Raw genomic sequence first — 22,436 nt, forward strand, 5'->3', positions numbered from 1 at the left:
AGACTTGTCTCAAAAGAAGTGGAAATCCAGGGCCAATACATGGAAGTTGTCCTCTGGCTCCCCCATGCACACCATGGCATGCATGTCCACACTCACACAAGGACACACATGCAAACACAATAAAAATGTTAAAACCTATAAAATATGAATATAAAGCCAGGCGTGGTGGCACATGCCTTTAATCCCAGCACTTGGGAGGCAGAAGTAGGAGGATTGCTGTGAGTCCAAAACCACCCTGAGACTACATAGTGAATTCCAGGTCAGCCTGAACCAGAGTGAGACCCTACCTCAAAAAAAAAAAAACAAAAAAACATAGAAATTGAAAACATTTAAAAATGTTTATTGGTCCATTTCAGTAGCTGTCAATGAAATGGAAATTAAAACAACAATGAGGTCCCACTTCCACCATCAAATTAACAAATTTTTAATTTGTTAGTTTTTGGCTGGAGTTATTTTATGATTTGTTTCTTTGATTGGTCATTGGTTTTTTGACTCATTTTATTCTTTAATTAAGAACATACTTTGCATGGATACATCATGTGTTGGTTCCATCTTTTCCCTCCTCCCTGCCCCCATTCCCTCCTCAGTGGGGTTGCTGGTATTCCCCAAGGGGTTGTGGGCTATGGTTGTGGGAGCAGCAGTCAGTTATTGGGGGAAGGTAGTGCCTCTGGGCATGATGTCCCAACCTGTGGCTCTTACAATCTTTCCACCACCTCTTCCACAAAATTCCCTGAGCCTTGGTGGGTGTGTTTCTTAGGATCTCTGCTGTGGCAGGTGTTGAGTGTCCCCAGGGTCTGTCTCCTTCACCTGGCACTGATTGTCAGGTTCACCATGGAAGCAGCACTCTTGCTATCTCCCTACTTCCTTTGTGGTTTCACCAGGGCCTTGGCTGGGACACGAGAAGTGGTTTATCTCCTCAGGTCTCACTACCTCGAGACAAAGTCTATCTCACATAGCCTTGAACTCATTGTGTAGTCAAAGATGACCACACACTGCTGGCCCTTCTGCCCCCACCTCTTGAGTGCTAGAATTACAGGCATGTGTCCCACTCCCAGCTCAAAATTCTTTTTTTTTTTTTTTTCTTTTTTGGTTTTTTGCAGTAGGGTTTCACTCTAGCTCAGGCTGACTTCGAATTCTCTATGTAGTCTCATGGTGGCCTCGAACTCACGGCAATCCTCCTACCTCTGACTCCCGAGTGCTGGGATTAAAGGCATGCGCCACCACACCCAGCTTTCAAAATTCTATTTTGATGTTATTATTTTATCTCTGTTGACAAGAGTGTGTCACACTAAGCCTATGGGAATGACTGGAGTCCAGTCTTCTTGAAGGCCACTTTGATGCAGACAGAAAGACTTAAAAGTGTTAAAGTCCTTTGACACAGAGATTACAAGTCCAGATACTGGTGTGCAAGGAAAGGGTTTTGACAGGCTGAGGCTTAGCTCCATGATGGAGCACTGGCTTGGCAAGGCCCCGAGTTCCATCCCCAACAGCCAAGAATTTTACTGTTTTAAATTTAAGGAAAAAAAAAAAACTATGAATTGCAGGAGACTCAGTTATAACTTGTTCATTCCAAAGTTAGTTGTTCAGCTAGGAAAATTAACAAATATTTGAGTATTCTACATTCATGTGTTCATGTCTATTCATTACAATTGTATTTGAAGGGCCAGGGGCGTGATGCAGTTAGTAAAATGCTTGCCTAGGATGCACATGGCCCTGGGTTCAATCTCTAGTACCACCAAAAAAAAAGGATAAAAGAGCACTTAATCGCATGAAAAGACATCAGTGCAATATTGCTAAGTACAAAAATCAATTTTCAAAGCAATTTGTTTTTCAAATGTGTGTCTGTGTACATACATAGACCCACATGTACACCTGGAAAATCTCAGGGCATTAATAGTTCTTGTCTGGAGTGGTAGACATAATGGTAGATTTCAGTCATTTTAGTAGACCAATAAAAGCCATTTCAAAATAGAAACTACTAGAGTACCTGTAGCCACCATGGAATCCAGCAATGGGATAGCCACACCCACCCAGCATTGTGTGCAAGAGTGAGGTGTCTCCTCTAGGCCATCCAGTGGAGTAGCCCACCACTCAGTGTGATGCACCCTAAATATCTGCTAGCCAACTGTCAGGAAAACTAAAACAGAGGCTTTCTGATCATTACTGCTGTGCAAACTCTTAAATCTGAGGGGAGAAGCGGGGCGGGGCCCAGCAGAAAGCAGGTGGACGTACCTTCTATTTCTCCTCCAGGGGCAGAGATTTTCGACATCCCCAGGTGGGCAGTGGCCACGATGTCATTGTGAGTGAGGCGGTCCCTGCAACAAGGAAGGAAGCAGACAGGCCTGAACGTGGCAAGGGATGCAGGGTAGAAAGGAAGCGGCCTCAGAGATGCACACCGAGCACATCGCCGAGGCCCGGCGCACAGGCGAGAAGACGAGCGTGCTTGTCGGGGCCTCCTCCGGGGAGCCCGCCCAACTTGCCAACTATCCACATCATGTCAGCCACCGGCACAGGGCTGCCAGCCCCACATAAAAGGGAGGAGGCCAGAGGCAGGATGGGGAGCAGAAAGCTGCTGGTGGGGCCGGGTTCTCACACCCAGGGACAGCAGAAGTCCAGCACTAAAGCAATACAAGATGTGGGAGAATACCTGGAACAGCCCCATCCAAGGCTATTCCTGAATTAGCCAATGCTAATGTGTGGTCCCTTTGTGTATATAACTGTGTATGTGACGAAGATTTTTAAGCAGATGCTCCCCAATGCCCTTGAGCAAGTATTTTTTATCATCAACTCTGGTGCACTATTAGTAAGGAAACTAAGGCTTGGAAACATAGCCCAGGGTCAGCCAGAGAGAAAGAAGCAGAGCCAGGACTGCTGCCCCAGCTCTGGGTCACTTGTCATGCTCTTCACATGGGAAGGACACAGCCTATTTCTCTGAAGGAAGGTTCTTCCCTCCTCCCCTGCCATCACAGGGGCCTAGGGGCAGGTGCTACCTTAGCCAGAATCAACCCTGTGCGGAGCCCCACACCTGCTTCCTCCTTGCAGAATAAGGAATGGCAATCACTAGCAGGGGCTCTTCGAGTTCTAAGCCAGGCACTGCTCTCCATCAGCCATGGCTTAGTGTCCCAGGATCCCCATGTCAGCCTGGCAGGTGAGTGCTACAACCAGCCCAGGTTCTGGTGAGGATACTGAGGTGGAGACAGTTAAATAATTCAACGAAGTCAAGCTTGGTGGGCCGAAGAAATGGCTCAGTGAGCAAAGCACTTGCCAGGCAAGCGTGGGACCTGCATTTGGAGCCCCAGAACCCACATAACTTCCAAGCATGCTGGCATGCACACTTAATCCAAGCCCTCTGGAGGTAGAGACAGGCAGCATCCCTGGCCCACTGGCCAGCTAATTTAGCTGAATTAATGAGCTCTGTCCTAAAAACAAGAAGTGCCACTGAGGAAGACACCTGACATCAACTTCTGCACACACAAAAAAGCATGTGTCTAACTGGAAACCAGAGCTCCAGCTGCTGCCACTACCACTTCCATAGCAGCTAGACCTGAGTTTCTGCCTCCGGTGATTCTGGCCCTAGAGCTATGAGATGAGGGGCTACAGGCATCTTGGGGACAGAGAGCAGAAGTGCTAATGTGGTGAGCAATGAGGACACCCCCCACACAATCACCCAGGCCTAGATGTCAACAGTTCCATGTTGGGCAAGCCTTACCTCCTTCAGAAAGGTTCTCCAGTGTACTTCCAAACCCCTGTTCTCAGCTCTCCCTGCTGTGTGCACTGCACCTTGATGGCTTCAAGACAATGCACTGAACACCATCACAAGAGATACCCTGAGCCTGGTGATCTCATTTTCCTTTCAATCCTGGCCCAGGAGATCCCCAGCCTATGCTGATCCCTTCCTTCTTACTTCCTTCCGAGAAAGGTGGCTGAGCCTTGATATGTGAATTTGTTCCTCCAGACAGGGGTTGGCTGAGGAAGTTAAGAATACCCTGGGCCTAAGATCGGAACCACTACCAGAAAGCAGTGGTGGTGAGAACCAAAAAACCAACATTCCCTTGGGATAATCAGCCCTGATACACGCTCCTGACGTGGACACTCTTCTACTGTTGTTTTGTTTTGCAGTGCTGGGAACCAAACCCAGGGCCTTGTGCACGAGGCAAGTGCTCCACCACTAAACTACAGCCCCAGCTCAAATCAATGGCATTTTTAAACTGCCTTCATGCCCAACCCTGGAAAAGAGTAGCACTTGAAAAGGATTGGATTTCTGACCTCTGGGAAGAGGGAGATTGTTTGGAGGACATTTGGGGGGGCAGTGAGAATCTTTTGTTTTTTAATGCAAAAGGAATTTTTAGAGACTGGAAAGGAAGATGAGGTTATGAAGGAAAGGCCATGTGGAGTGAATCATGTTTCCAGGGTTCAGGTAATGGTGAGGTTTATCGGTGTGTTCTGGGAAGAGAGCAGTTTCTGGAGAGAAGCCTGCAGCAGCAGAGCACGTCCTGGCCAACGGCTGGCTTTGGGGGCTTGGGGCTTGCTCTTGGAAAATACAGCGAGTCTGAAAATAGACTCACAATAAAAATGCCACTGCAGCCCAAACCAGAGATGCAACCACGAGATTCTGTAATGTGTTTGGATGGTACAGTATGCAGACGCCTGTGACACAGTGCAAGAGCTGGGCCAGGCTCACTCGTGGCCAACCACACCCACATGTGTCCACACAGCAGCACGCACAAACGCATATGTGGACACAGCATACACACTGCCAGGTGAAATGCAGAGGTGGCTCCTGGGACGCAAAGCACACCTCTCCTCCAAACCACTTCCCCACCGCTCACAGCATGGTAGCAGCCCTTGGGACCTCTCCCTGCCCTCCACCCGCAGCTGCTCCCTGCCCTCTAATTCTCACAGGCTGTTGTCTTTAGGCCTAGGAAACTGGCACACACTTTAATGGCTCTGTGGCCTGGGGTTTTCCCCTAGTCTCTCATCATCTTCCTGGTTGGGGGTGCTATGGGCCTGGAACCAAAGGAAAACCAGCCAGGGAACCACATGGCCAAGACTTTGGGGGCAGAGAAAGGACAGCTCCCCCTTTTTAGAAAGCCTGGTATCATGAAGCCTACATGTGCAGACCCTGAATGGCCCCCTCAAGTGTGCAAGAGACCAACTCAATATATCTTGAGGCAGTGTAGTTAAGGACACAGGCAGCCTTGGGATCACATCTGGTCTCTACTATTTCCCAGCTGTTACCTCCAACAAGTCACACTCAGTCTTTCCCACCCTATGTATTCCTCTGAAGGAACACCAAGACATTGAGTTGAAAGTCACAAGAAACTAAACAGGGGCTGGGGAGATAACACAGTGGGCGAAGTGCTTGCCTTGCAAACATGAGGACCTACATTCAATCCCCAGAACACATGTAAAAAGAAAAACTCTGTGGGGCCAGAGAGATGCTCAGCAGTTAATGACACTTGCTTGCAAAGCCTGATGGCCCAGGTTTGATTCCCCAGTACCCACATAAAGCCAGGCACACAAAGTGGTGCATGTATCTGGAGTTTATCTGCAATGGCAAAAGGCCCTAGCGTGCCCATTTTCTTCTCTTTCTTTCACTCTCTCTTTCTTTCTCTCTCCCTCCCCCCGTTGCAAATATATTAAATATTAAAAAAAAGAAAAAGAAAAAAGCTGCTGTTCATGGTGGTACATGCCTTTAATCCCAGCACTTGGGAGGCAGAGTTAGGAGGATCGCCATGAGTTCAAGACCAGCCTGAGACTACATAGTGAATTCCAGGTCAGCCTGGCTAGAGCAAGACCCTACCTTGAAAAAAAAAAAAAACTGCTGGAAGTAGTGGCATATGCCCCTAACCCCAGCATTAAGAAAGTAGAGACAGGAGGGTTCCAAGAGCTCACTGGTCAGCCAGTCTAGCCTAATTGGTGAGTTCCAGGTTCAGTGAAAGACACTGTCTCAAAAAAAAAAAAAAAAGTGGATGGAGTACCTGAGCAATGGCACCTGAGGTTGTTCTCTGGCCTCAATAAACACACACCTACATATACACAAAAATGCATACAAACACATGAACATACAGATGAAAATAAAAGGCAGGCAAAGATGGAGAGTGCTTCCTGGGCAAGTGCCCGGCACACAGGAACTCTTCAGAGTGGTGGACACTAAATGCTGAGCTCTTATCCTCACTGCTTCATGCTCTCCATAGCGTCCTCTGCTCAGGCAACCTGGCCCGCTTCCCCAGCCTGGGCACACTTTGATTCCATCTCATAGGAACATGGCAGCCCTGCCCTCTCACGGTGCCATGTCTTCACTGGAGAAACCTCTGCAGGGACTTACCAACCCAGCCCTTCCTGCCAGCTGCTGACTGCCACGTTCGTCCAGGAAGCCCTCCACCCTCAGCGATGGCTCCCTCAGCAACCTGGCTGTGCTGTCCTGACCAGCACCTGACTCCTGCCCCTCACAGTCACACCCTCCATCACCACAGCACCCAGCTATAGGAAATTTCAGACCCAGGGACCCTCAGAACAGCCCCGTTGAGACTCAGGACTCACCAGTCCATGACACGAATCCGAATGTTTTCACACATGGAGGGAAACTGAGGAGGGAAAAGAAGAACAGTGCTTTTAAAGGGTCCCCATCCTCCTCTGGCAGACTCTATGAGGCAGGAAGCAGCAGTCCCAAGGGCCTCTGGGGTGGGCACTCACCATAGCAGGCAGAGTAATATTCTGGTTCCACTGTGGGTTGGCTGTCTTCTCCAGGATCTTGCTGCAGAGCTAGAGACATGGTGGGGCGGGGGGGGGGGGGGGGGAGCTATGTATGGAGTCTGAACTCCTCAGGGAACACCACCTCAACCAGCAGCCATTCTCTGCCATATGGCTTGCCCTCTGGACTGAGCAAGACCCCAAGGTCTTAAGCCTTGTCCAGTGGATACAGACACAATGCATCTTTGCAGAGATAAAGTTCAGGGAAGGAAGACTCTGACATGGGTTGACTGCTCTAATGCCATGGCCCTTCTGCCCTGAACTCATTGCTCTGGCTTGGAGGCACAGCTTCCAGTGACTGCCAGGAATCCAAATGTGGGGAGTCTGAATTCACAATGGCTTAACTGGACCCCTCCCCCATAGCCTAAAGCACTCCTTTTGAAAGACTGGGAGCTCCTAGTAAGTCATGGGGGTGGGGCAGGCAGGTCCATGCTCCTACAAAATTCACTGAGGATGCAAATCCTATGAGGCCACTGGGGACGTTGCTCAGTGGTGTGGCGATTGCTTAGCATGTGCAAGTGCAAGGCCAGGGGTTTAATCCCCAGTATGGCAAAAACTAAACAAAAAACAAACCTATTAGCCACAGTCTGCCTCAGACCAGTCCACCCTAATACAGACAATAACCTTAGAGGGGATGGAAATAGAGTCAAGCCAGGAACTTGGTGCCAACTCTAACTCCAGAGTCCATGGACTCCTAGGCCCCTTAGCAGCCTATGCCCACTTGTGGGACAGTCCTGGCAGGCATGTCTGACTTAACAGTAACAAGCAGTCTTCCTCAAGGCCTTGCCTATAGGCCCGCCTCATGTTCAGTTTTGCATTCTGTGTGCATTATCTCATTTAATGAGCATCTGAGTTAGATCAGGGTCTCAGGTCCACAGGGGCAAGGAGTTTATCCTCCCTCACAGTCCAGTGCCAACATCTTTTCTCCTTCCTACTTCTCTGCCATAAAGAGAGCCCGGGCAAAGGCTGTCCAGGTTGAGGACAGAAGTAGTGTTAGCAGGGAGTAAGGACAGAGTAACAGTTAATACATAGGCACAGCTCGGCCCAGCTGGTGTGCAGACCTCCATATACATACCATGGCATTCTCCTGCCATCCCACATATAGATAAAATGTTAAAGGGAAATTAAAGAAAGGACTCCAGAATTCTAGACAGTATGGGAGGTCCTACCAATGTGCTTCTTGTACCTACCTACACATAGGAGTGGGGGCCTCCTACACAGCAAGCACCTCCACCCAGCTGTCCCCGGGCACTGGCTCTGAGACAACATTGGAAATCAGGCCCGGAAGCCTGAACAAGGTCTGGCCCATCCATCTCTATAGCCCAGGCCAGGATTGCCTTGGTCCGAGAGGATATAGCAGACCTCTCTACATCCTTCACACACACACACACTGAGCCAGGGCAGCACCTGGCTACCTTTGCCTTTTCTCTCTTTTATCTCCCTTCATGCTTTTCTTTCCCTTCCTTCCCTCTCTGATCAAGTGTAATTAGTATAGTCTTTCTAGAAGACTCTTTGGTCACTTAAATGTAAGCACACCTCTGACCCAGTTCTAGAAATTTCCTTATGGAAGAGTATACAGAAAGATGTCTGCATGCTGATGTTTATCACTGAGTTGTTAGTTAAAAAGAAAAATGGTCTGGAGAGATGGCTCAGCAGTTAGGCGCTTGCCTGCAAAGCCTAATAACCCAGGTTTGATTCCTCAGTACCCACAAAGAAGCACATGCATCTGGAGTTTATTTGCAGTGGCTGGAGACCATGGCATGTCTACTTTCTCTCTCTCTCTGCTTGCAAATAAACAAATAATTAAATTAAATTAATAATTAAGATTTAATAATTAATTTAATTAATTAAAACAGCAGGGTGTGGTGGCGCACACTAATCCCAGCACTTGGGAGGCAGAGGCAGGAGGATCATCATGAGTTCACCCTGAGACTACATAGTGAATTCCAGGTCAACCTGAACTAGAGTGAAACCCTACCTTGAAAAAACAAAAATAAAATAAAATAAAATAGGGGCTGGAGAGATGGCTTAGCGGTTAAGCGCTTGCCTGTGAAGCCTAAGGACCCCGGTTCGAGGCTCGGGTTCCCCAGGTCCCACGTTAGCCAGATGCACAAGGGGGCGCACGCGTCTGGAGTTCGTTTGCAGTGGCTGGAAGCCCTGGCGCACCCATTCTCTCTCTCTCCCTGGATCTGTCTTTCTCTCTGTGTCTGTTGCTCTCAAATAAATAAATAAATAATTAAAAAAAAAAGAAAGCACACAAGATATGATTCCTTTAAAAAAAATAAATAAATAAATAAAAATAAAGGAAAACAAACTGTTTACATATAATAGGATAAATGTTATTGCTTAGTATTTTATTTATTTATTTGTTTCAGAGAAAGAGACAGAAAGAGAAAATGGCTGTGCCAGGGCCTCTAGCCACTGCAAACCAACTCTAGACCCATGTGCCACCTTGTGCATCTGGCTTTACATGGGTAATGGAGAACCAAACCGGGGTCTTTTGGCTTTGTTGGCAAGCACTAAGCCGTCTCTCCAGCTAAGCCGTCTCTCCAGCCTGATACTGTTATTTTATATTCAGCAAGTGTAATATTATGTAGCTAACAAAAGTTGCAGAGACTATATAGCAACGTGGGGGACTGCTAGGCGACAGGCACATTAGGGCCTGCACAGCACTAGTCTCAGAGCGGGCAGAGCTCAGGAAACCACCATGAATGATGAGTCGCCATCTAGAAGCAATGTTGCCAGCCTCCATCAGTTTGTCAACTGATCCTCATAACCTTTTATATATATATAATTTTTTAATGGGAAAGAGAGAGTGAATTGGTACTCCAGGCCTCTAGCCACTGCAATGGAATTCTAGACATGTGTGCAGTCTTGCATGCTTGTGTCACCTTAAGTGTCTGGCTTATGTGGGACCTGGAGAGTCAAACATGAGCCCTTAGGCTTGGCAGGAAAGTGCCTTAACCACTAAGCCATCTCTCTAGCCCCCTCATAGCATTTAGTGTGTCTGTAGGGACCATTAACATCAGGGTCATGACCAACAGTGCATGACACATGGTGCCTGAATGGCATTCACTCACATTTTGCCTGTCAGGGTGTCACAGCCTTTCACACTTAGGGATACCAGGCAGCATGCAAGCACTAAATACCACAGTGAAAGTACCAACAAAAGACAAAAAAAGTTTGTTTTTTTTTTTAAGTCCCTGGCCCTAAGTAGAAGAAGAAAAGGCCCTGTGTACAATATAAGAGCCAAGACATGGGCTGAACACCCCTCCCCCATCCCTCAGCAATCAGCTTCCAGCAGATGTGAAGGGAAGGAGCCACAGGGAGAGAACATATTAGAAGGAAATGTATAAACATTCACTGAATAGGACTCCCCTCTGGGATGGGAAGGACACAGAAATACGGAGGTTTTTCTTGTTCTTTTCTCTGATTTTTGAAGAACCTGTCCTACCCTACAGGTATTTCCCCTTTACTTCTCCCAAGAAGTGTGTACTCACACTCGCTCTCTCTCTTTCTCATACACACACACACACACACTGTCCTGTCTTCAGTGTCTTAAGCCCAGGTGGCTCACATCTTTGATAACAGTGCCACCAAGTGTCTGTAAGAGGAAATGCAGAAACTCCCAGTGGGACTGCATGGACAGTCAGGATCAAACCTCTTCAGATGAACGTGCAATGAGAAAAGTGTAAAGGAAACCAGCCCTTTAGGAAAATCTCCTAGGCCAAACAAAAGCAATGACAGAAATGAAGGCCCAGGAAGATAAAAGAAGTTTGAGAGGAGAGTTGATCAAAATTTAAGATGTTATGAATAAGCCATATGGAAACCTACCTCTTCGGATAATGGTATATCCAGAATCCATAACTTAGTAGAAAAATTTCAGTGCCAGGGATGGGATCCCTTCCAGTGACTTTCTTACCAGAGAGATCCCTGGTAACCCCAAAACAATACAGGCTATTGCTAAGGCTCTAGGTTGCCCACAGAACTAGAAGACCCTACTTGCTGAAGACTCCACATGCTTGGGCTGCAGTTAACTGAGAAATCAAGCTGGAAACCTCTTCTCTGTGGACCAGCTGACAGAAAGCTGGAGAAAACTATGTAGCATACAGCCCTTTGGGAAACAGAAGTCATCAACGGTGGTAAACAGCAGTAGACCCTGCAAGCCCTAAGATTAGCCAGCCAGGCCAAGTGAGCTAAGTGGTGCAGTAGTGGCATGTCTGTTGGGGAGAAACAAACTGCTCTCTAATTATACTGGAGGTCTGTTCCACAGGAGGGAATATATGCCTGGTACTGAAAACCTAGTCAAAAGTCCATGGCTGGGCAGGTCATGAGCCCTAGGCTGAGAGTGGCAGTACATAACATTGGGAAGGCAGAGACAAAAGGACCGCAGGGGCTTCATGTCTAGCCTAACTGGTGAGCTCCAAGCCAGTGACAGACTCTGTCTCAAAGTCAATAGCTGGCATTCCTGAGGATGATATCTGAAGTTGTCCTCCGGCCTACATACACACACACACACACACACACACACAAAATGTATTGAGGTCCATAGTCAGAGAAGAGGTAGAGGACAAAGCTCTTTATAGAAAATTCCAGCTAATCAAGAGAGATAAGCTAGAAATGAGAAACTCCCAAATGAAGGATTTATTCCAACACAGATGCCAATGACCACTTAGCATGTTAGGTCAGAAAGCACTAAGACATCCAAGAGTCATTCCAAATGACTTGCCAATTGCAAAGGGAACATTTACTTTTAGAAGGAGAAGACCTTAACCCAGGGATGAGACAATGGTAACCAAAGCAGAGACACCTGGTGTATGACTTCCTGTTGAGTTTCAATGTGATGAAGGGCTGAGCCTCAGGCACATTAGAAGTGAAGGGCTAGGTGTGGCGTGTTTGAATGTGGCATGGTGGACATAGCATGTTTGATGTGAGAGGAAAGAGAAGGCTGAGGACATGGCTAAGTGAGTAAAGTGCTTGAGGACATGAGTTTAAAACCCCAGCACCTATGTAAAATACCAGGTGTTGTGGCCTATAATCTCAGCACTAGGTGGAAGAGGACCACTAGGGCTCATTGGCTAGCTAGTCTAGCTGAATTGTGAGCTCTAGGTTAGATGAGAATCCCATCTCAAAAAATGAAGTAAAGGGCTGGAGAGAAGGCTTAGTAGTTAAGGCACTTGCCTGTGAAGCCTAAGGACTCATGTTCAACTCTCCAGATCCCACGTAAACAGATGTACAAGGAGACACAAGTGTGCAAGGTCGCACATGCTCACAAGGTGGTGCACACATCTGGAGTTCAATTACGGTAGATGAAGACCCTGGTGCGCCAATTCTCTCTCTCTCTCTCTCTCTCTCTCTCTCTCTCTCTCTCTCTCATTCTATTTCTCTCTCACACACTCACATAAAAAAGGCCAATCTGTTGAGCTTTCCTCAAAAAAAAAAAAAAAGGCACTTAGGAGGCAGAGGTAGGAGGATTGCTATGAGTTCAAGGCTACTCTGAGACTACATACTGAATTCCAGGTCAGCCTGGGCTAGAGCAAGACCCTACCTTGAAAAACAAAACAAACAATAAAGAAAAAAAAAATGAAGTGGAGCTAAGCATAGTGACACACGCCTTTAATCTCAGCACAGGAAGGCAGAGGTAGGAGGATCGCTCTGAGTTTAAGGCCAACCTGGGACTACTGAGTGAGCTCCAGATCAGCCTGGACTAGAATGAGACCCTTAAAAAAAATGAAGGGGCTGGAGTGATGGCTCATGATGCCTATAAAGTCTAACAACCCAAGTTCAATTCCCTAGTACCCACATAAAGCCAGGTGCACAAATTAGCACAAGTGTCTGGAGTTAGTTTGCACTGGCTATAAGTCCTGGTGCACTCATCTCCCCTCCCCATCTCTACCTCTCCTGGTAGGATACACCTTTAATCCCAGCACTCAGGAAGCAGAGGTAAGAGGATTGCTGTGAGTTCAAGGCCAACCTGAGAATACAGAGTAAGGTCAGCCTGGGCTAGAGTGAGACCCTACCTTGAAAAAAAATGAAGTGAAAAATGACTGAAGACATTCAGTGTTGACCTTTAGCCTCCACATACACACATATGTAACATGCATACATACCACATTGAAATACATAAACAATTTTTTAAAACAGAGGAACCAAGGCAGGTCTGCACACTCCTCCTTACATAGAGGCATCCCATTAAAATTGGAAGCCACACAGGTGAGGCACTTGAAGACAGACATAATAACTGCTCTACGGCTCAGAGGTACCACAAGCAAAGCAGCCCAGAGGCTTGATGTCAAGGGGTGAAAGGAGGGAAAAGAGCTAACACGAGAGTTGTGGAGTCCCTGCATTGAGGAGAGGTTGGAGCTGGGGCATGACTGTGATTACCTAAAAGGCACAAAAATGCTGAGGTTGATGGCTGGAGAGATAGTTTAGGGGTTAAGGTGTTTGTCTGCAAAGCCAAAGGATGCTGGTTTGACTCTCCAGGACCCACATAAGCCAGATGCACAAGGGTGTGCACGCATCTGGAGTTCATTTGCAATGGCTGGAGGCCCTGGAGTGTCCATTCTCTCTCTCTCCTAAATAAATAAAAATAAAATACATATTTTTTTAATGCTGAGGCTTGCCAGGCATGGTGGCACATGCCTTTAATCCCAGGACTTGGGAGGCAGAGGTAGGAGGATCACATTGAGTTCAAGGCCACCCTGAGACTACATAGTGAATTCCAGGTCAGCCTGGGCTAGAGTGACACCCTACCTCAAAAACAAACAAACAAAAAAAAATTGCTGAGGCTGAATTTAAAAAGAGGTGACAGAAGTCAAGAGGGACAGTAGCAACTGTCCTATCCCTTGGGAGGAAGGTGGGTCACAAGAAGGGATGAATGAGTGGTCTCTTAGGCATACAACATCTACCTCCCACCACAATTGCTTTAAAATATTATGCTTTTAATCACACATTTTTTTAAAAAAAAATGCCCTGTCTTAACAGACAAATGGATCCAGAAAAATGTAGTACATATACACAATATATCACAATGGAATTTATGCAGCCACAAAGAAAAATAAAATCAGGACATTTAGAGGGAAATGGAGCAATTAGAGATCATGTTAAGCAAGATAAGTCAGACCTGGAAAGGCAAATGCCACATTTTCACTTATATGCACAACCTAAATTTAAAATGGTATCTTTCTGATCTCACATCTACTTCCACATTATTGCTTAATTTTTTCCCCAATACTCTTCTTCCTACCACCAACCATGTGCCTGGCCCACCCACACTTGCTTATTGCTCTAGACACCCATGTACCCCTGCCACATTCGTGTGCAGGCCGGCTAGGCCTCAGTGTGTGTCACTCCCATGTACCAGGATCGGCCCTTCTGCATGCACCCATGCCAAGGACAGCCCACTCTGCCTCATGGGCCCCACCAGCCACATCCCTCTCATCATTCCAACATCACACTCCTAGTCCTGCTACTCACCATTTTCCCAGCAAAGCTGACTTCCACGAAGGGGTCCACCAAGTTCTTCTTGTTGCTGTCAAAGCCAAAGACCTGCTTGACACTGTCCACCACAGCATCGTCCACTGAGGAGGGGACAAGCTCGTCACTGCCTGCCTACTGTCCCTTCCTTCCCCAACTCTCCTGTATCTACACACAGCTCCAGCACTACCTGAGTGACACACTGTGACCCCTCATAAGGGACTCAGCCCAGGGTACCTAGGGGGAGAGGACTCAAAACAAAAATTCAAAGGCACTGCACCCCTCTCCAACCACAGGCAGCTGTCCATTGTACCCTCATACCCAGGGGTTCAAGAGTACATCTACCCATAACTGACTGTGTGACTCACTCAAAATCCACACCACACAAGGCAATAATCAAGCCAGGGAAGATTCAATGGTGACTAGTGGCATTTCCTTTACATCAGTGAGCACAGCAATTGGTCTGAGGTCAGCAAGTATGCCACTTCAGGCTTTATAAAAAAGGAGAGCACATGCCTTTAATCCCAGCACTGAGTAAGATAAGGTAGGAGGATCACTGTGATTTTGAGGCCAGCATGGGCTACAGAGTAAATTCTAAGTCAGTCTGGTCTAGAGTGACACCCTGCCTCAAAAAAAAAAGGGGGGGGGGAAGAGGAAGGAAGAGGAGAAGCAGCGGCTACCAAGTGTACTGGTGCATATGCATGTAATTTCAGAACTTTGGAGGTACAAACAGAAAATCAGTAGCTCTAGGCCAGTTTGGGCTAAATAGTGAATTCCAGGCCTGATTGGAATTTTTAAAGATTTTGTCTTTTAAAATAAAGTTCTAGGGGCTGGAGAGATGGCTTAGCGGTTAAGTGCTTGCCTGTGAAGCCTAAGGACCCCGGTTCGAGGCTCGATTCCCCAGGACCCACATTAGCCAGATGCACAAGGAGCGCACGTGTCTGGAGTTTGTTTGCAGTGGCTGGAGGCCCTGACGCACCCATTCTCACTCTCTGCCTCTTTCTCCCTCTGTCTGTTGCTCTCAATAAATAAATAAATATAAACAAAAAAAATTTTTTTAAAGTTTTGGGCCAGCCTGAGACTACATAGTAAATTCCAGATCAGCCTCGAAAAACCACAAAAAAAAAAACAAAAACATTTTTAAACTATGCTGCTTCAAGCCAATTGTTTAACTAAATTAACCAATTTACATACATATATGCAGATAGACTGATGTGTTTATGTGTACATATACATGTATTTATATACATTATATCTATGTATACATGAATCGGTGACAAGATGGGACAGTTAACTGATGCTGGTATCAATGCAATGTGTAAAAATTAACAAAGATTTCTGTTCTATTTATTTCTCTATTTAATTTTATTTTACTTGGATTTAAACATTACATTGAATTCAACACAAAGCTCCTTTTCCAAGGAAAAGCAAGTGCTCCTATGTCCCTATATCCCTGGGGACTTGCCAACCTTGTCTCCACATGGTTACAAGCCATAAATGTGATTTTTTTTTCTGTGTGTGTATATGGGTGGGGGTGCGAATATGTGCATGCCTCAGCATTGGTATAGAGGTCAGAGGATAGCTTTGGGTGTCAATCCTTGCCTTCCACCTTGCTGGAGGCCAGGCCTCTTGGTCACATCATTCACTGCTTCACTTGTCAGCCTGGCTGGCCTCCAAGCTACCAGGGATTTTCCGTCTCTCCGTCTCACCATAGGGCACTGGGTTACCAACACACACTAGTGCATCTGGCTTTTACTGGGTGCTGGCGATCCAGACACCCAGCCTCACGCTTCTGCAACAAGTGTTTTATCCATTGAGCTATCTCTCCAGCTCCAAGGCTCAGTTTTACAACTCCATGCACATTCTATTTCACCAGTCCACTGCAGGACCTGAGAGCCTTCATTCATAAGCACAGCAGATATGGTCAGCAGAGCCCAGGGGTAGCTACTACACCTTCCTAACTCAGCCAGCATGTACTGCTTTACGCTAAGTAATTGCCATGCTGGGGGTGTGGCTCAGTGGCAGAGCTCCTGCACTACAGGAGGCCCTTGGTGCAGTCCCCAGCATCATTGATAAAATAAGTCTCTGTCTCCTTTTTGCTATTAAAGCAGAAAAATATACTGAGGTGAAACCTAGAGAGAGTTTACATGGGACAGACAGCAGAATGCAAAGTACCACCAGAACTGAGGGTCCCTACAGGAAGAAGCCAGGCCAAGAGGAGACAGCGAGGGAATGGAGGGGCAGCCTCTAAGGACAGGGAAACTAGGGACACAGGGGAAAAAAAAAAAAAAAAGCCCAGGGACACATAAGCCAGAGATGTCTCATCCCCAGGGAGTGGGCCCTGATCCCACCCAGAGTGTAAGCCACCACGCAGGAGCCTCTGACAGGCCTCTCCTCAGGAGAGGGTGATACACTCACTCTGTGGTAAGTCCTCCGCTCTGAAGAGTTTCAGACAGAAGTGGGCTCCACGAAGGGCTACCCCTGTAGGCCTGAGCAGGTTGCCTTCAATATCTTCCTTGTCTTCTGAGGGGTCTCTCTTGTCCAGCTACAGCACAAACCAAACGAGAGTCCTTCATGGGCTCCTGAGATCATTTCTTACCTTCCTTTGCAGAGAGTGAGCTGCTGCTCTTAAATAGTGTATCTCAACTAAAAGGAAAACCATAGGCCAATTTCGATGATCAACACAGATGGAAATCTTCTCAAATTCTTGCAAACCAAATCCAAAAACACATTAAGATTAGCCATCAGCCAGGCATGGTGGTGTACCCCTTTAATCCCAGCACTCGGTAGTCAAAGGTAGGAGGATCACCATGAGTTCAAGGCCACCCTGAAAATATATAGTGAATTCCAGGTCAGCCTGAGCTAAAGTAAGACCTTACCTCAAAAAAAAAAAAAAAAATTAGCCATCATGACCAAGTGGGGTTCATACCAGGGATGCAAAGTTGGTTCAATAAGGGTAAATCAATGAATGCAATACATTATGTAAATAAACTTAAGGAAAGAAATCACATGCTCAAACTAGAGTAGGCCCTCCCTGAGATGGTTTTCCTTCCAGAACTGTCATACCTCAGCACACCTAGCCCAGTGTGAAGACTGCTAGACCTCAGGCCTGCACACTTCCAGATTGGGGATCAGGTCCATTTGGTGCTGTCCTCACTCCCTGGCCCACCCACCAGCACTGCCCTGAGTAGGGACAACAAGATTAGCACACCTCCCCCAACCCCCACCAACCTGGTCACAGGACACAGCCCCAATCTATCAGAGACTTCAGGGTACAGAACAGGCCACTCAAGGTCAAGTTTAGTGTTATGTGCACCCTGTACGAATTCAGTCACTTGGGTACAACCCTAGACCACACAGACTTGGGTTGATGATTAGTCCCATTAGGTGCTATCCTCACTCTCTGCACTGCTGGTGCTTCCCTGAGTAGGAACAACTAGATCAAGTCCTCTCAGAGCTGGTTACACTCCCAGTGTGCCCAGCCCAGACCACTGTGGAGACTGCCCTCATGCAGAGTAGGCTGCTCAGCTTCCAATGTGCCCAGCGCAGACCCAAGGATAGACCACCAGCCCATACCCACCCAGATGAAGGCTGACGGGGCAAGCCAACAAAGATCCTACTAGAGCCACTGTTGCTGCATTATTAGCAACACAAAGGGATTATATCCAGATGGGCAAACCCCAATATAAAACAAATAACACAAGAAACCAAGATAAGACACCCCTACCAAGAATATCTGGCCAGTGGCAAAAGCCTCCAATGAAGACTACCTAGACAAAACTCCAGACAAAGAAGTCTGAAATGCAATTGTGATAAACATGTTCAACAAACTTAATCAGGCCATAAACAAATGGCTAAATGAAATGGAAGAGATTCATTAAAAAAGACAATAGAAAATGGGATGAATTCAAAGAGCATATGACCAAATGCCTGAGTGGATTCCAAGAGAACACAGACAATCAACTAAGTGCAATGAGAACATCAAACCCAGAAGTGTAAATGGAATTCAATAAAGAGACAGAGACACTGAAGAAAAACCTAACAGAAATAAAAGATAAAATAATTCAATTAAAAAGCTCCCAAGAAACCCTCACCAACAGAAGAGATAGTGTGAAGGATAGACTATCAGGGCTTGAGGACAAGACAGAAGAAGTAGATTGGGAGGCAAAAGTTAATGACACATTCCAAAAACTAAAATTGATATGAACAGAACATGAGAGAAATGTAGGATACTTTAAAAAAAAAAAAAAACTGCCATGGTCTAAATGTGAATGTATGTCCCCCATAGCCTCAGGTTTTTGGGTTGAAGGTTAAGCTTCCTGCTTAAGTCTCCAGCAGCCTACTGGAGAAGATGCCACTGTGGATAGATCCTGGGGTCCAGCCCTAAGACGTGTTTGGGATCAGATCTTGATTCCAACACACAGGTGTAAAGAGAGCAATCTGAGCTCTGGTGGTTCGTGCTCCTGCTTGTTGGTGTTAGCTTAGATGTGCCGCTCTGTTTGGATATATGGAAGCAAGCGGCTTCTTACTCCACTGATGGAGTTTGCCCATGATTTTGAAGCTGAAATAAACCCCTCCCTCCTATAAACGTGTCTGGTTGGATGTACAAGAAGGGGAAGCATTATAAGCAAAGGACATACAGAATATCTTCAATAAAATTATAAAGGAAAAATTTTTAAATCTTATGAATGAGAAAAGAAGGTAATCCAGGTACAAGAGACACACAGAATACCAAATACACAGGGCCAGAGAAGAAATTCACCATGCCACATTATAGTTAACACACTAAACACAGAAAATAAAAAGAGAGAGTACTAAAAGCTGCAAGAGAAAAGCAGATTGTCACTTACAAAGGTAAACCCATCAGAATTATATCTGGTGTTCCAATGGAAATGCTAAAAGCCAAGAGGACTTGAAATGGAATATTTCAAATTTTGGAAGACCACAACTGCCAACCCAAACTACTACACCCAGCAAAATTATCCCTCATAATAGAAGGTAAAAGAAAAACTTTTCATGATAAAAGCAGACTTTATGACTATATGAGCATTAATCCACCCTACAGAGAATAATGGATAGAATACTTCATACTGAAGAAAAGAACAAATATACTCAAGAAGTTGGAGGATGAAAAAAAGTGATCAAAAGTAGAACAGATGTGAAAGTAAATGATCAAGAAAACACTAAACTCTACAAAGTCTTCAAGTTAACAAGAATTAAGTCACACCTCTCAATTTTAACTCTGAACATCAATGGACTCAACTCCACAAAGAACAGAGGAAAACAGGCTGAATCAGAACACTGGTTCCTTCCATATTCTGTCTTCAAAGAACACACTTTAAGGTACCATCTTAAGATAAGAGGATGGAAAAAACTATTTTAATTACATGGAAATAGGAAACAAGCAGGCATAGCTACACTACTAACTGGCACAATAGACTTTTAGCCATAAGTAATCAAAAGAAATAAAGAACACTACTTCTTACTCATCGTAGGAACAATTCAACAAGAGGATGTTACAATCATAAACATAAAATGCACCAAACACAGGTATTTATAATTATAATATTTTCAATATTATAAGCAAAATCTACTGGACATAAAATTAGAAATGTGACTTTAATACCCCAGTATCATCATAGACAGGTCATATAAACAGAAAACAAACAAAGAAATAATGGAGCTAAGCAACACTACAGATCAAATGGACTTAATAGACATCTACAGAACATTTTATCCAAATTCTACAAAATGCGCATGATTCTCAGGAGCTCATGGAATAGTCTCTAAAATAGATCATATTTTAGGACCCAAAGCAAAACTCCACAAATTTGGGAAAATTAACAATAACATCCTGTATTATATCTGACAAGGCAATAAAGTTAAAAATCAGTAAGAGACATAGATAAATTATACAACCTTGTAGAAGTTAAACAATGCACTATGGATCTATGAATATGTCATTGAAGAAATCAGGAACATCAAGAATATTCCTAGAACTGAATGAGAATTGAAACACAATATATCAAAACTTATGGGAGCTGATTGGAAAGCTGAGCACTAGGGATGGTCGCCATGCTTTGAAGCAGCTTTGGCCTGGGCGTGGACAGACCAGGCGAAGTTCAGTCGTAAACAGGGTCCGCCGCTGTGAGTCAGCCGAGTGTGAGAGTTCTGTGCCAGACTCCACTTCGGAGCTGCACCCAGTGAGGTGACAGACTGGCTAAAGTTCAGCACCCCGAAAAAATTATTGGAAGAAGGGCCAACTGTTTACTGGTCCCAGCACCCAAGAGAAGCTATGAGCTGATCTCACTCCAAAATGGCTATGCTACAAAAATCTACCTACAGATTCAGCATAATTCCCAGCAAAACTCCAATGATGTTCCTTGCAGAGCTGAAAAACATAATATAAGCGTTTGTATGGAAGCACACAGCACAAACGGCCAAGCAATCTCAGGGAAAAGAACACAACAGGAGGCATCACAATACCAATCTCAAATTCTACTCTAGGGCAACAGTAATAAATACAGTATGGTACTGGAATCAAAACAGACATAGGCCACAGGAAAAAAATAAAGGATCCAAAGCTGGGTGTGGTGGTGTACACCTTTAATCCCAGCACTCGGGAGGCAGAGGTAGGAGGATCACTGTGAGTTTGAGGCCACCCTGAGACGACATAGTGAATTCCAGGTCTGCCTGAGCTAGAGTGAAATACTACCTCAATAAATAAATAAATTAATTAATAAAGGATCTAGTAATTAAGCCACAGTGCTTTGGCCATCTAATCTTCAAAAAAATGAGCCAAAAATATTCAGTGGAAAAAAGACAGGTTCTTCAACAAATGCAGCTGGCAAACCTGGATATCCATCTGCAGATGAATGAACTTAGATCCATACCTCTCTCACTGTACAAATGGATGAAGGACCTCAATGTAAAACCAGAAATAGAAAGTATTAGAGGAAAAATAGGGAGCATGTTCCAGAATAGAGGAAGAACAGGAATTAACAAAAAACAAGTTGTATTTAAAAATGCCAAAATTATTAAAACTTTTTTTGAAGTCAAAAGTAAAAGTAAATAAATTATAAAGGACTTGAAGAAATACGGTATGTCCTGAAGTTGGCCTGGGATTCCTCAGTACCCACACAGTCCTTTATGTGATTGGCTCTCATCATTTGAGGGAACAAGGTCATGGATGCTCAAGTGCTGAATCATTTCCAATGTGATGTAACTACAGTTGGCAAACACTAGGCATCCAAATAACCCTTCCCACACCTTCCATGTTCAGGAGCATTTATTCACATAAAAAAATTAAAAATGATAAAACTGAGTGTCTGGACCTCAGAAGATGGTCTGAGATAAGCAACTTCGTAGTTTAAGGTATAAGAAAAGAGATTACTTCCTCAATGGGGAGGGTCAAGAACCCGGCAAAAGAGCAAGGAGAGGAATGTCACTGAGAGATACATTAGAAAAGAAACCAAAGCCAGGCTAGGCTGGAGGTTCACACCCTTAATCCCAGCACTCAGGAGGCAGAGGTAGGAGTATCACCATGAGTTCAATGTCAGCCTGGGACTACAGAGTAAGTTCCAGGTCAGCACGGGCTACAGTGAGACCCTACCTTGAAAAAAATGAGGGGGATGGGGACATATCTCACTAGCTGAAGTGGACTTTACTAAGTTCTGGTCCCCAGAACCCATGTACAATGTGTAAGTGTGTCTACAGTGAGATGAGAGGCAAAAACAGTTGTCTGGGACACTCAGCCTGGCCTCTTAAAGGCAACCTCAATGGAGACTGGGGTGGAAGTAGAGTGTACTCACTGCAAGAAGAGGTGCAGGAGCCAGCAGTCCACTAGGATGGGAAGCCCATGCCCAAACGCATATGCACTTCGCCCACCAATTAACTTAGATGTGCTCACCTCCCTGGGTGACTTTTACACCTGCTTAAAATTTGCCTGTAGGGTTGCCAATTCTCCCATAGTCTGTTGACCTCCACATCAACCTCCACCACTTACCAACATGGTTCCATGTACCCCCACCAACAATTCAATCTCTTCTCCACTTCTGCTACTGGAAGCCTGACCCTATCTCAGAACCAAACCTCTGGCAGAACTTTGCCTCTGAAACCGCCTCACTATGATGTCCCCTGACCCCCATTCACAAAGCAAGGTGTCTAACACAGAGCCACTCAGGAAGTATTTCTCCTCCAGCTCCTCC

At 45.6% G+C, this 22,436-nt stretch overlaps 1 protein-coding gene across 10 annotated transcripts in view; it reads right to left on the minus strand.

Moving 5' to 3' along the window:
- Positions 1 to 22,436, minus strand: part of Dysf (dysferlin) — a 258,409-nt gene that overhangs the window by 138,280 nt on the left and 97,693 nt on the right. For all 10 annotated transcript variants that reach the window (XM_045151445.1, XM_045151441.1, XM_004668296.2 and 7 more), the window contains exons 13-17: positions 16,648 to 16,774; positions 14,230 to 14,333; positions 6,697 to 6,765; positions 6,544 to 6,587; positions 2,233 to 2,315 (exon numbers count right to left, since the gene is read on the minus strand). In XM_045151445.1, the coding sequence (XP_045007380.1) occupies positions 2,233 to 2,315; positions 6,544 to 6,587; positions 6,697 to 6,765; positions 14,230 to 14,333; positions 16,648 to 16,774 (427 nt within the window). The remainder of the gene's footprint in view (positions 1 to 2,232; positions 2,316 to 6,543; positions 6,588 to 6,696; positions 6,766 to 14,229; positions 14,334 to 16,647; positions 16,775 to 22,436) is intronic.

Source organism: Jaculus jaculus, chromosome 6 (genome assembly GCF_020740685.1).
Source record: "Jaculus jaculus isolate mJacJac1 chromosome 6, mJacJac1.mat.Y.cur, whole genome shotgun sequence".
NCBI lineage: Eukaryota > Metazoa > Chordata > Mammalia > Rodentia > Dipodidae > Jaculus > Jaculus jaculus.